Source organism: Coenobita brevimanus, chromosome 58 (genome assembly GCF_032717465.1).
Source record: "Coenobita brevimanus isolate Jiangsu-jjx chromosome 58, ASM3271746v2, whole genome shotgun sequence".
NCBI classification, from domain to species: Eukaryota; Metazoa; Arthropoda; class Malacostraca; order Decapoda; family Coenobitidae; genus Coenobita; species Coenobita brevimanus.
Genome location: NC_137011.1, coordinates 26866137 through 26878714, shown reverse-complemented (window position 1 = coordinate 26878714; position 12578 = coordinate 26866137). Strand labels below are relative to the sequence as shown.

At 42.2% G+C, this 12578-nt stretch overlaps 1 protein-coding gene across 1 annotated transcript in view; it reads left to right on the top strand.

Moving 5' to 3' along the window:
- Positions 1 to 12578, top strand: part of LOC145402565 (putative glutamate receptor) — a 55182-nt gene that overhangs the window by 3395 nt on the left and 39209 nt on the right. Inside the window, exon 2 of the mRNA XM_080274568.1 lies at positions 3760 to 3864. Coding sequence (XP_080130694.1) covers positions 3760 to 3864 — 105 coding nt within the window. The remainder of the gene's footprint in view (positions 1 to 3759; positions 3865 to 12578) is intronic.

The window sequence follows — 12578 nt, the reverse complement described above, 5'->3', positions numbered from 1 at the left end:
CACCAACACAGTCCTCACACACCACCGCAGTCCTCACACAACACAGTCCTCACACACCAATACAGTCCTCACACACCAGCACAGTCCTCACACACCAACACAGTCCTCACACACCAGCACAGTCCTCACACACCAACACAGTCCTCACAAACCAGCACAGTCCTCACACACCAACACAGTCCTCACACACCAACACTATCGTCACACACCAACACAGTCCTCACACACCAACACTATCGTCACACACCAACACAGTCCTCGCACTCCAACACAGTCTTCACACACCACACACGTGTATAATTAATTAATAAGGATAATCTTTTACTTCTGTAATGCATTATTATATAATGGTAATGACATCTGAAAAATTAATGTAACCACTTTCTGAAGGGAGGAGGTTGGGGAAAGTGGTTGGTGGGATACATAGCGAGTTGGATCCTCGTCCCGTATCCTGGTAACACTTTTTTTTTAGTCCGGCTGAAACTCGCTTAGCTAAATATTATATTCAGTCATTAGAAAGAAGTATATAGTAGTATTATAATCATCATCATCATCATTATGTACTTTCCGTTATTAGTCCACAGCAGGACTGGACTCTTTACTTAGGGAAGTTTTAGTCAGGAAGCCCTAACCCACGGCCCTGCACGGTTGTTGACTTTATACTCGGTTTTATTCCCCCCTGTATAGAGTACAACTCTCATGTGTTGGGGAGGCTCCCCACACACAGTTCTTCTCAACAGGGTGGAGTCGATGGCTTTTCGTCTCATTAACTCTCGTCTTACTGGCTCCCTTCAGCCTCTGTCTCTTCGCAGCACTGTTGCATCATTGTCTCTTTTCTATCGCTACTTCAATAGTCATTGCTCCTCTGAACTGCTTGCATTCCTCCACCACCACGGCGGGCACATAGCACCCGTCTAGCCAACAAACTCATTTCTTTTCTGTCCAACTCTCTAATGCAAGAGTTAACCGTTGCTCCAGTCATTCATGTATGCAACAGGTCAACCCTGGAATTGTCTCCATCTCTGTTTTTCTTAAAGCCTACGGTCTCCAGTCTTTCATACGCAGTGTGTCCAAGCATCTCGAAATGAATGGATCTTGAATTTGGCTCTGCTGTCTTGTTTTCTTCTTGGAGGTAGCAATTTGCAGGCCCCTGCCCTTTGGTTCCTTCTTTCTTGCATAAAAAAATATTTGTATGTATAACCAGACAGAAATAAATGGAGAGAAATTGTGAATAAATAAGTGATGATGCAGCCTTGAGGGGATATTCTCCCGCATTTGGTCTGATCAGCTAGTCAGGTCAGGTGCGGGTAAGAGGATGGGTCTGTTATGATGTGGCAGGGGTAAACCAGTTCTGCTGTCGGGCCCTGCTGCGGATGTCACTGATTGCATTGCGCAGTTGACCCTTGTGCGGTGTGGTGCGGTGAGGATCTGTCCGTTCTCCCCTTTGGGGCTAAGATGCGAATGAATGTGCTTGAATGGATGAGTAAATGGGGAGAGTGTCGTCTTGTCTCGGCTACCTCCCTTTCCTTGGGGGAAGCAGCCTAGGTATATAGAATACATAGATAGATAACCAGTAATTATTTACATGCTTACATTATTAGATTTCCCTGACTAATACCTCTCTCTCTCCATCAACTAGTCTACCTAGTAGTGGAAAAAGTAAATCCACTGAAAGTGGGTTTAGGAGTTATGATGGTGAGGGAGAAAGAGAGAGTATTAGTGGTGGAGAGTGAGTGAGAGAGAGAGTGGTGAGAAAAAAGCGGTGGTGGTGAGACAGGGAGAGTAGGGTAGAAGGGAATATAGTGGTGAGTGTGAGAGTGATGGAGGGAGGGAAGGTGGTGGTGAGGGAGGAAGATGGGAGGTGGTGAGTGTGCGGGAGGAAGGGTGGTGATGATGAGGAATATGTGTAAGCTATCAATTCCATGTTATGGTGTGTGTGTGTGACAACAGTAAACGGTTCATTGATACTGCAGCCCTCAGACAGAAAATATGGCCTACAGCTATGATATATGGCAAACATGATAAGTGTTGGTGAATGGTAAAATATTTGGTCATTTGATATTTACATAAATTTTAAATTTGATAATAGGTAAGTGTGTGTGTGTGTGTGTGTGTGTGTGTGTGTGTGTGTGTGTGTGTGTGTGTGTGTGCGCGCGCGCGCGGGTGCGGTATGATATGTTTGGCGGCGCTTGCCTTGCAACGGCGCCCACGTGTCCGAATGCGTTCCTTTCACTCCGTCAAACCAATAACATTACTCAAGATTCTTTTCACGGTTCTAGGGTCGTAAGTGTGGGAAATCGACAAGGGTTACACCGAATAGGGTTAAACCTAGGAAGACGAATGGAAATACTGGTCAGTGGAGGGAACGGAGCTGAAGCTACACAAGACTGGGCATCTATCTGTTTTTATGGCAGGCGCTGCTCGGTGCTAGCCCACTACGCTGATCACCATCAGTGGGGAGATGCGGGAAATCGCTGTACAATGGAGACGCTGCTCTCTATGCAGGGCACAACGAGTTCCTACTCCCGTGGCAGTCCAAAACTGACTGATGTAACTAGTGTTGCCACTAAAAATTTTGGAAAATCTGACACAGGAGGCTCAAAAAATCTGTAGAAATCTGTAGACTCTCAAAATATGTAGATAAAGAATATATGAAGTAGGTCTTAAAAGAAGCATATAACTGTACCTGTAGCAATGTATTTCCATACTTGTTTAATATCAATATGAAAATATAGTAGCAATATATACACTTGCATAATAACAATAAACACACACAAAATAGCAATATACAGACTCACATAATAGCATTATATCCACTTGCATTATACTGAATGAGAAAAAGAGTACTTACTGTGCCTTGAAAGAAGCAAGCTAACTAACATGTAGCAAAAAATTTTCACATTTATATAATAGCAATATACACTTATACTGTATACTAGTAGTAGCAATATATACACTTACATAATAGCATTAAACACAAAACAGCAATATACACTTACATAATTGCAAATGAAGACAGAATTGCACCATACACACTAATATAGTAACAATATATACACATAATACCCATAAACACAAATAGTAGCAATTGTTTCACTTACATAATAGCAATAAACACACAAAGTTACAATATAATACACATTCACATAATAGAAAATACACACATTTACATAATACTGATTGAGAAAAAGCTTACTGAACCATGGCCCAAAGAATCAAGAGGGTTGGATTAGTCATCAGCATGAATATAGGTTACGGTGCATTGCAGTAAAAAGGATATGCAAATATGATAATAGTTACTAAATTATTGATTGTCTTCTACCGTGAATGCATCCCAACTTAAGACAACATATGACTACACTACTAGTACTACAGCATATACAGATGCAGAGCCTCAGAGGTGACACCTTTAAAACTACATACAACTAAAGCATTTACTTGTCAGCAACAAATTAGTATTGACATGTTAGAGCTCTTTCCACTGCTTAACCCTTTGAAATAGGGATTTATTTACCTTAAAGTCACTACTAGATGAACCCCTGAGGAAATGTTTTGTTTGGAGCAAGCCAATGAGTGATTCTGTTGACAGTCTGTTTCTTGATTTAGTCTTCATTCTATTTATTGATGAGAAAACTCTTTCAACAGTGGCACTAGAATGAGGTAAACATAATAGGGTTTTCATGAATTTAGATAGGTTTGGGAACATGTGGGTATCATCCATTTGTTTAATGTTACTAATCTTACTCCAAAACTCCTCAGGCTTCATCATAGCAGTGACTTCAACAAGAGATCCTACAGAATTGCTCAGCAGCCTCCATTCTGTGTCTATGGCTTGAATGTCTGTGGCAATATGACCATACACCTGTAATATATGAACCAGTGATGGAATTTCCTTATCAAAAATAACTTTGGGGCTTAAAGCCTTTAAACACTCAATATCTAATTTCTCAAAAGATAACCTCTTGTATATCTGGGAAACTGCTTCAATGAAAAACTCGAGACAATTTAGCCTAAACCTGTCTAACTCCTCCTTATCACACTGGATAGAACTTATCTCCATTCCTACTTTGATACCCAGATACATCTCTTCTATGGGTTTGAAATTACTTGGGTCCCTGTATTTGATCTGTTTCAGTGGTGTCCTTCTGAGATAACTATCTTTCATATAGCAGTCTAAAATTGTTCTTAGAGTACATGTAACTGAACTATACAATACATGAATCTGGGTACTCTCAGACTGCATCTGCTTGTTAACATTGTTAAATAATGGCAAGATGAAATCCAAAAACAGGAGGTACATTTTTGTCAAGGGGTTACACAGCTTTTGTAGAATATTATCACTGACAATAAGTTTATCAACCAAGACAGCATTAGTGAAATAGAGTCTTAGAGCATTGTACTGCTCTAATACTCTAGATACAACCATGTGCAGGGAAAGCCATCTAGTTTGTGAAGGATGCAGTAATTTATGAGGTTTTACATTAGTGAAATGTTGAAATTCTTCTAGCTCTCCTACTCTCTTGGGGCTACAATTAAAGTAACTATATATCTCTCTGACTAAAACTTCAGTTGACCTAGGAAGCTTTAGACATGCATAAGATGCACACAGAGCAAATGAGTGACATACACATTTCATGATAAATAAATCAGGAATATCTGCCTATAGTAGGGATGAGAGAGAATGGCGTTCTCCTAACATAGCATTGGCACCATCTGCAGCAAATCCTATTAGGTTGTCTTTGTAAGGAATTCCATTATCATTGAAGACGTTAACAACATTATTATAAAGTGTCTCTGCTGTTGCATCTTTTAAGGGAATAAGACCTAGAAAAAAATCAGTCACAGACTCACTGTTGTCGGTTCTTGCAACCATGCACAAATGTTTAATGCAACCCTTATCTGTGGATTCATCTACAATTAAAGAAAATTTATTATCTCTCAAAAGATGCACAAGCTGTTCATGATACTCATGACCAATTACATTATTGATTAATACACTTGTTTTTGTTCGCCCACATTTAATTTTACTTGCAGTTTTTGAATCTTTGCAAACTGACTGAATTAGTTTGGGGAGATGGTCAGCAACAGACAGTGGCAGATCATGCTCTGCTATGAATGATGCCGAGCGTAATTCACCTTCCTTGACCTCAGAATCATCCTTGGTAGCCAATAATGCTGTTAATGAACTCTGACCTTGAGCTGCCTTTGAATTAGCTAGGTGTTTTTTGTTTTCACTGTGCCTTTTGATATCACTTTTTCCCGCAGTAAGTTTCAGGTGAACATCACAAAAAATGCAGTATGCATAATCTTCTCCTTTTGCACTAGTTTTTACCCAGCCTCTCAACTGTGGATCACGCTCAAATTCTGTGCTGTATTTCCCTACATATCTCCTTTTCTTTACAGCACCAGTTTTCTTCTCATCTTGAGAATTGTATTCCTCATTGTCTTCATCCATGCTGACACCTATAAATATAGAATACAACAAAATAATACCAAGCACATGCAAAGCTAAAGCATCCAAGCATAGTCCTACAACCAAAGCCATTCTGGTATTCATTTATTATGTGTCCCAAAGCCAAAGCATCCAAGCATTTTCCATCCACCAAAGCCACTCTGGTATTTATTTGTTTTGGGTCCCAAAGCCAAAGCATGCAAGCATATTCCATCTGGTATGTCATTATTTTGGGTCCCAAAACCAAAGCATCCAAGCATATTCCATCCATCAAAGCCATTCCGGTATTTATTTGTTTTGGGTCCAGGTCCGAATATATTATGGTTTCTTAGTGCACAGCAGTATACATAGTTCAGTACTAACTAACACCATGAGACAATTACCAAAATATATGTTAATAGGCAACAAACCTTTCTCGATCTTAGCCTCAAGATTCACGTGCGATGGGGCAAACTTGTTTATTTTGCTAATTCCGAAAGCGGCCAGTAGATGGCCAACAACAAAGAATGTAATTATAAGCGAATTTCAATGAATAACTCAAAATATTATGAAGTTTAATTAATATTCTTATATTCCAAATTCACAATTTTATTTGAAATTGATTTTGGGTATAGAAATCTGTAGATTTAGCCCATTTTTCACAAAAAATCTGGCAATCTGAAATAAAGAGCAAAATCTGTAGATTACAGATTAATCTGTAGAAGTGGCAACACTGTTAAACCCAGGCGGGTATGGGAGTGAAATGACCATGTTCACCGGAAGTAGGCGTGGCCTAACTTCAATGGTCAATGGAGAGGGGGCGAACGATATACAGTACATACACAATAAAATCACTCAGTGAAGCACCAGTGTCGTGCATCAAGGGAAAGGAGGTGGCTCAATCGGTAGAGAGGTGGCCTGCAGTCCTACCGGACCCAGGCTCAAATCCCCGCTGGGGTAGGGAGCAGTTTAAAGATTTGAATTTCGTTAAATCAGACTTTACTGATCTACCAGAAGACCCGCCGACATGTCTTAACCCCTTAACCGCGGGTATTGTTTTGGTCTGACTGTCCTCTCCCGCGGGGGTTTCAGCCAAATGTAAACAAACCTTTAAACCTTAATAACTCTGCACAGAATAAAGCTAGAGAAAAAAATAAGGTACCATTAGAAAGTACAAACCTTCAGCTTTCCATTGATGTAGGTTTCATGACTTCGTTGACTTTCACAGGACGGGGAGAGCCGTTAGAAGTGAGGGGTGTGAAATAACTATTTTACGCCCCACACACCAGTACCAAATGCCAACCACTCTCTCATAATAGTAATATAAACATATATGAACACTGTACATACGATAAACACCCACTCTGTGTTCACTGAGGTAGGTAAAAGGCACTTCCCTGCGGCTGAGCCCGCTCTTCACTGCGGCCGCGCCTCACTTCACTGCGGCGGCACCCGCTCACTGACGTTTCCTGCGATCTTTTCATTATTTCTAACTTCTAATATTATTTTACATATAATATGGGCAATGTACATTATATTTACAATGCACTTATTACTATATTGCGTCACTGGCGCATCACAGAATTACATAAGTGCCGCAGAATTCCACAAGTGCCGCAGATTCTCTTATTACAATATCACTTATTATACTGGCCAATATTTCCTTTATTTTCTAGGCAAAATATCCCTTATTACTACATTATCCATTATACAATTATTGGCAAAGCACGTCACTGTCGCATCACTATATATCACTGTCACTTTCAGTATTTACTCAGAGAGTGGTACTCGGCAAAGCACGGAGTTACACATAGAGCGACTTGGCATTCAAGGCACTGGTGTGTGCTCATTTTTCTCGTCGTAGGCCTTCGTGTGGTGGTTGAACATACTCTGCAGCGGCCCTGTGACAACCTGCCGCCTGCTTTAGGAGGCAATTTCACAAGCTGGTGCCGGCTCATGTAATTGCGGCACTCAAGACGGTCAGGTTGTGTGTCAGAGTGTCGCCTCGGGATCAATGCCGTCACCTGACCAAATCGTTCAAGTAGCTGCTGAACGACAGTCTTGGAAAACTGTCTCAGTGATGGTTGCCTTATGCCCCCGACTTGTGTCTTGTAAAGAATGAAGGCATTGAGCATGCACATATCGAGCATGTGCAGGCAAGCCTTCCTGTACCATCGGGTGTTTCTCCTGAGACAGTCTATTTCGCCAATCATCATATCAGACTTATCAACGAGTCTCATATTTACATTATAATCAATGACGGCATCAGGCTTCATGATTGGCTCTCCCGTCCTGTAGCTGACCTTCCCAGTTCTCTTCATTTCCCCCTTGTGGATGGTGCTGATCATATTGACAACCTTCTTGTCATGCCACCTGATCGCAAGAAGCTTTTCTGACTTCTTCAGGTGAACATCTCCCCTGGATGATGATGATGCTTCGGGGAAACTAGGCCACTCTTTCCTATAGCTCCGTACAGTGCCAACAGTGCCAATGCCGTGTTCAGCAAGGTATTTGGAGAGTTTCGGTGCTGTGTAATAATTGTCTGTGTACAGCACATGATTACCACCAAAATACCTCTCCATCAGCACTTTTACAACGGAGCCAGAGAAGCCAAGGGGGTCTTTCCTGTTCACATCCATTGTGCTAGCCGAGTAAATGACAAAATCCATTATATACCCCGTCTCACAGTCACACAGCACAAAGAACTTTATCCCAAAGCGGTGGCGTTTGCTGGGGATGTACTGCCTGAATTTGAGACGTCCTCTGAACAATACCAGGGACTCGTCTATGACGACTTTCTGCATAGGCCTGAAAAATCGCATAAATCGATCCCTAATCTTGTTGAGGAAATCCCTCACTTTCCACAAAGGGTCAGTTTGGGACGGGTTGTCATTATCAGCGAAGTGCAGGTATCCAAGCAGCTGTCGGAACCGATCCCGTGACATATACTTCCCGAATATGGGGATAGTAGTTATGTCATCCACGAGCCAGTACTCCTCCAACTCATGTCTCTTTATATGGGCCATCAAAAACATGAGTGCAAAACATACAGCTCTCTGATCCCGACAGGCAACCACGACACTTGCTTTGGCGAGCCAATAGGTCCCAGCCCTTGTGCTGCACACTGAGTTGCATACCTATTGGTCTCATCGCTGACATGCTGCACAATTTCATCATCAAGGAAGGCCAGGAAGTAATCAACAAACTCATCACCTGCGTTGCATGGGAAGGCAGGCTGTATTCCAGCATTTGTCATATCAAACGGTGGATTGTGTGGCTGGAAATCTCCACCGTCAGTCCAAACAAATGCATCAACTTGCCCTGTGCGTGGTTCAGTGGCAGGGGCATGTTGCATTTCACTCGTTTCCCCGTGAGAAGGAGCTGATGTAGAGGCAATGGGGTGAGGCAGGAGGTGAGGCAGGAGGCAAGCGGGAGGTGGGTGCGGCAGGAGGCAACGGGGAGGGGGTGAGTGCGGGGCGGTGAGTGGGGGTGGCGCGGGTGAGGGAACTGAGCGGGGGCAGGCGGGGGGTTTCTGACCTGGTGCGTGGTGAAACTTGACCCTTTCTACCCCGCTTATCACCTCGCTTATCGCCTCGCTTATCGCCCAGCTTTGCCCTCCAACTGCCACGCATCCCCTTTGTTCTAGGCCTGCCTGCACGGCCTGCACGGCCTGCCTTCCCTCGCTTTGCAGGCTTTGGTAATTCGTACTCCTCAGATGATGTAGACTGAGGAGAGGGCACGACAGATGATGATGATGATGATGTGAGGGCAATTGGGCTAGGGGAACGGGAAATTGATGGGAAATGCGTACTAGGGCCTGGTGTGGGAGACGTGAGCCTGCGCTTCACTCCCTTCCCACGTGCAATACCAGATTTGCCCATAGGAGCCTTTCCTTTCCCAGAGTAAGTTGGGGGTGGTGGGGGGAATCAACACGATCACTTTCATCACTGTCACTATCAATGGAAAATGGTTCACCACCAATCACTGCCAAATCATCACTGCTTGCTGTGAGTGTGTCACTTTCACTGCCACAATCAAGAGTAGTACTTACTGTTTTGTCCAGCTCAGTTCTAATTTCAGGAGTGCTCAACCCCTTCTGCCTCGCCGTCGGCAGTTCCTTTACCGGTGTAGAGGTAGAGGGAACACTAGCACTAAACATTGTAGAGGAGGAAGCGAGCGACGATGAGTCGGGACGGAGCGCCATTATCACGCAGAGCTGGACAGATACTGACTGACGCGGGTCAGGGCAGGGGTGGGGGGGGTCCCCTCGGGGTTGGAGGAGGGAGGTGTGGGATGGCTGGCGTGAAAGAACTCGACAGCTACTCTTGCGTGAGAATATTTGCGCGCCGGGAAAACGCGCGGTGTTCAAAATATTCACGATCATTCCAGAATGCCACCCGCGGTTTGGTCCAGTTTTGTCGCCGTCATTCTGGAATGACACCCGCGGTTAAGGGGTTAAAAAGACCTCTGCTAATACCAATACACTATTCCTATATGAGACAGCCCTAGCATGTATTCAGTATGGACGGTGGGTGTTAGTGCCGAAGTGTTGACATGTAGAGGTGTATGGTATGTAGGAGGACTACTGGGCCTTGATAGCATGCTGTGAAGCCTATGCCCAGAGTCTGACCAAAAAAAAAAAATAAAAAATAAGAACAGTCACTTTCGGAGCAGTGACGAATATTCTGAAAAACTATCCCAATCGAAGTGCAAACGAGGACGTTAAACTGAGTAATACACAGTGGGAATTCCACTAGAGTTCGTGGTTTTCTCACCCAAGTACAATGTCACGAATTTGTAGAATACACAGTCTCACGAATTCATGACAGCAAATAAATAACCTGGATTAAATATGTGTAGATAACGAATCTTGTGGTTACTGTTTTAATCTTTTTCTCTTTTTTTCTTTTTTTTTAAAGACTTTAAGGGTTGGTAACAAGTAGAATCTCCCTTTTACAGTAAGCATCCTGGATGAAGTAATGCAAAATATGAATGAAATGGTGAACAAATATTACCATGGTTGGTACAGTTCCCCATGAAGAGTTAGTTTGGATGTGTTTAGATGTTACTTATAAACAATGCATTTAATTACAGACAAAAATGCATATGAACTTACGATCTGAGTATATTTGACTGTGTCTGAGTGTCTGGGCATCTGTGATACATAGTGTTAGTCAGTCAACCCACCCGTTACCAGACAACCCCCGATCAAAATCCCCATCTATTGGACGTTTCTAACAAACAATTCAGGTAATTATGTCGAAGTGAAGTTCCCCCTCGGATCCTCGGATCATTGTCTGATTTAAGCCAGCAGTTTAACACCTACCACACCCTCCTGCTCTGAACCCGTCATGGTGACTAAATGGCACTACGACAGGGCAGACTGGGAGGGACTCCAAACTTTTTTCGTGGATGTTCCTTGGACCTCCTTTTTCACCCAAGATGCAAATTCCACATTGGGCCACATACAGGATTTCATTAAAGTCGGCATGGAAACATTCCCCATCATAGTTACAAAAAAAAGATGTAATTCTCCTAAATGGTTTGAACACAAATATGCTAGAGTAACTGAACATAAAACAGTAGCCTATAACACTTATACATGGACCAGAACCAAAGAAGCCTTTAACTATTATAGAAATAACAGAAACCATGCCAAAACTATTATCAGTCTTTCTAAATCAGACTTTCTACTTAGACAAGCTAACAAACTACTAAACAACCCAAATGATAACAAAATATTCTGGTCAACCCTTAATTCATTCAAAATTAACTTCACTACCACCTTCTCCATTCCACCGTTACAGTCCCCCAATTGACATCTAGTGACCCACGTGGAAAAGCCAACCTTCTTGTTGACATATTTTCAAGACACTCAACCCTAATACAGAAAATCGCAATATTCCTGTACTTGATTTTGATTCCCCTCAAATACCTCCTTTCCTGATTAACACCAGAAACGTACGAGCTGCATTTCAGAATCTCTCAGCAGACAAATCTCCTCAGTGTTGGCTCCTGTATTGGCAAAATTTTGCCGCTTATGTATCCGTACTTCAAGTCTTCCAGCCTCTTGGAAAGAAGCCAATATCCATCCTGTTCCTAAAAATGGGGCAACTTCTGATCCATCAAACTATAGACCAATCGAAATATCTTCCGTTCTCGGTAAAGTTTTTGAGACACTAATCAACAAAAACATAGTCAAGCATCTAGAAATCAATAAATTATTCAATGATTGGCAGTATGGATTCAGACAAGAACGGTCAACTGTAGACATTCTTTGCCTTCTTACCCATAAGATTAACAGAAAAACAGACCAACACTGTGAAGCACACACAATAGCACTTGATGTTTCAAAAGCTTTTGACAGAATATGTCTAAGATGTCACACTATGGCCTTGCATCACTGGTTCCTCTAATTTCTTCTTACCTTCATAACAGAAAAATACGGGTCATGGTAGATGGAATTTATTCTCGGTTTCATTCCATAAATACGGGCGTACCTCAAGGATCAGTTTGGGCGCCAACTCTCTTTCTCATTCATATAAATGACCTCCTATCTGTCACTCACAACCCAATACACTCTTACGCTGATGACTCGACCCTTCATAGTTCTTTCACATTTAGTACCTCCTTTACACAATTTTATATTGTAAAATCCCAAATAAACACAGCAATTTCTCTGAACCAGGACCCTCCTAAAATTAATCAATGGGGACAAATATATCTGGTCTCATTTAATGCTCAGAAAACTAAATACATTTATTTCTCCAACAAAAAGAATCCCTCAGACTCTCACATAATTTTAAATGTCATTGTTCCCATATCCACTACAATTGATATCATACATGTTACTCTAAACCCCAACCTTAGCTGGACAGCTTATGTTAAATCCCATGCTAAAAATGTTTCTAAAAAATTGAGACCTATATACAGAGTTCGTGAATTCTTCACTGACGAGCAGTTGACCACAATATACAAAAGTCATGTGCTTTCTCAGATCGAATATTGTGGAGTGGATGTGGAGCGGTTGCACTGAGGCAGTTGGACAAAATTCAGAATAAAGTCTTTATATTAATCAATAATCCTGCCATTCAGTAGGACCTTCCTCCATTATCAGTACGTTGATGTGTTGCTTCTTTAGCATTAT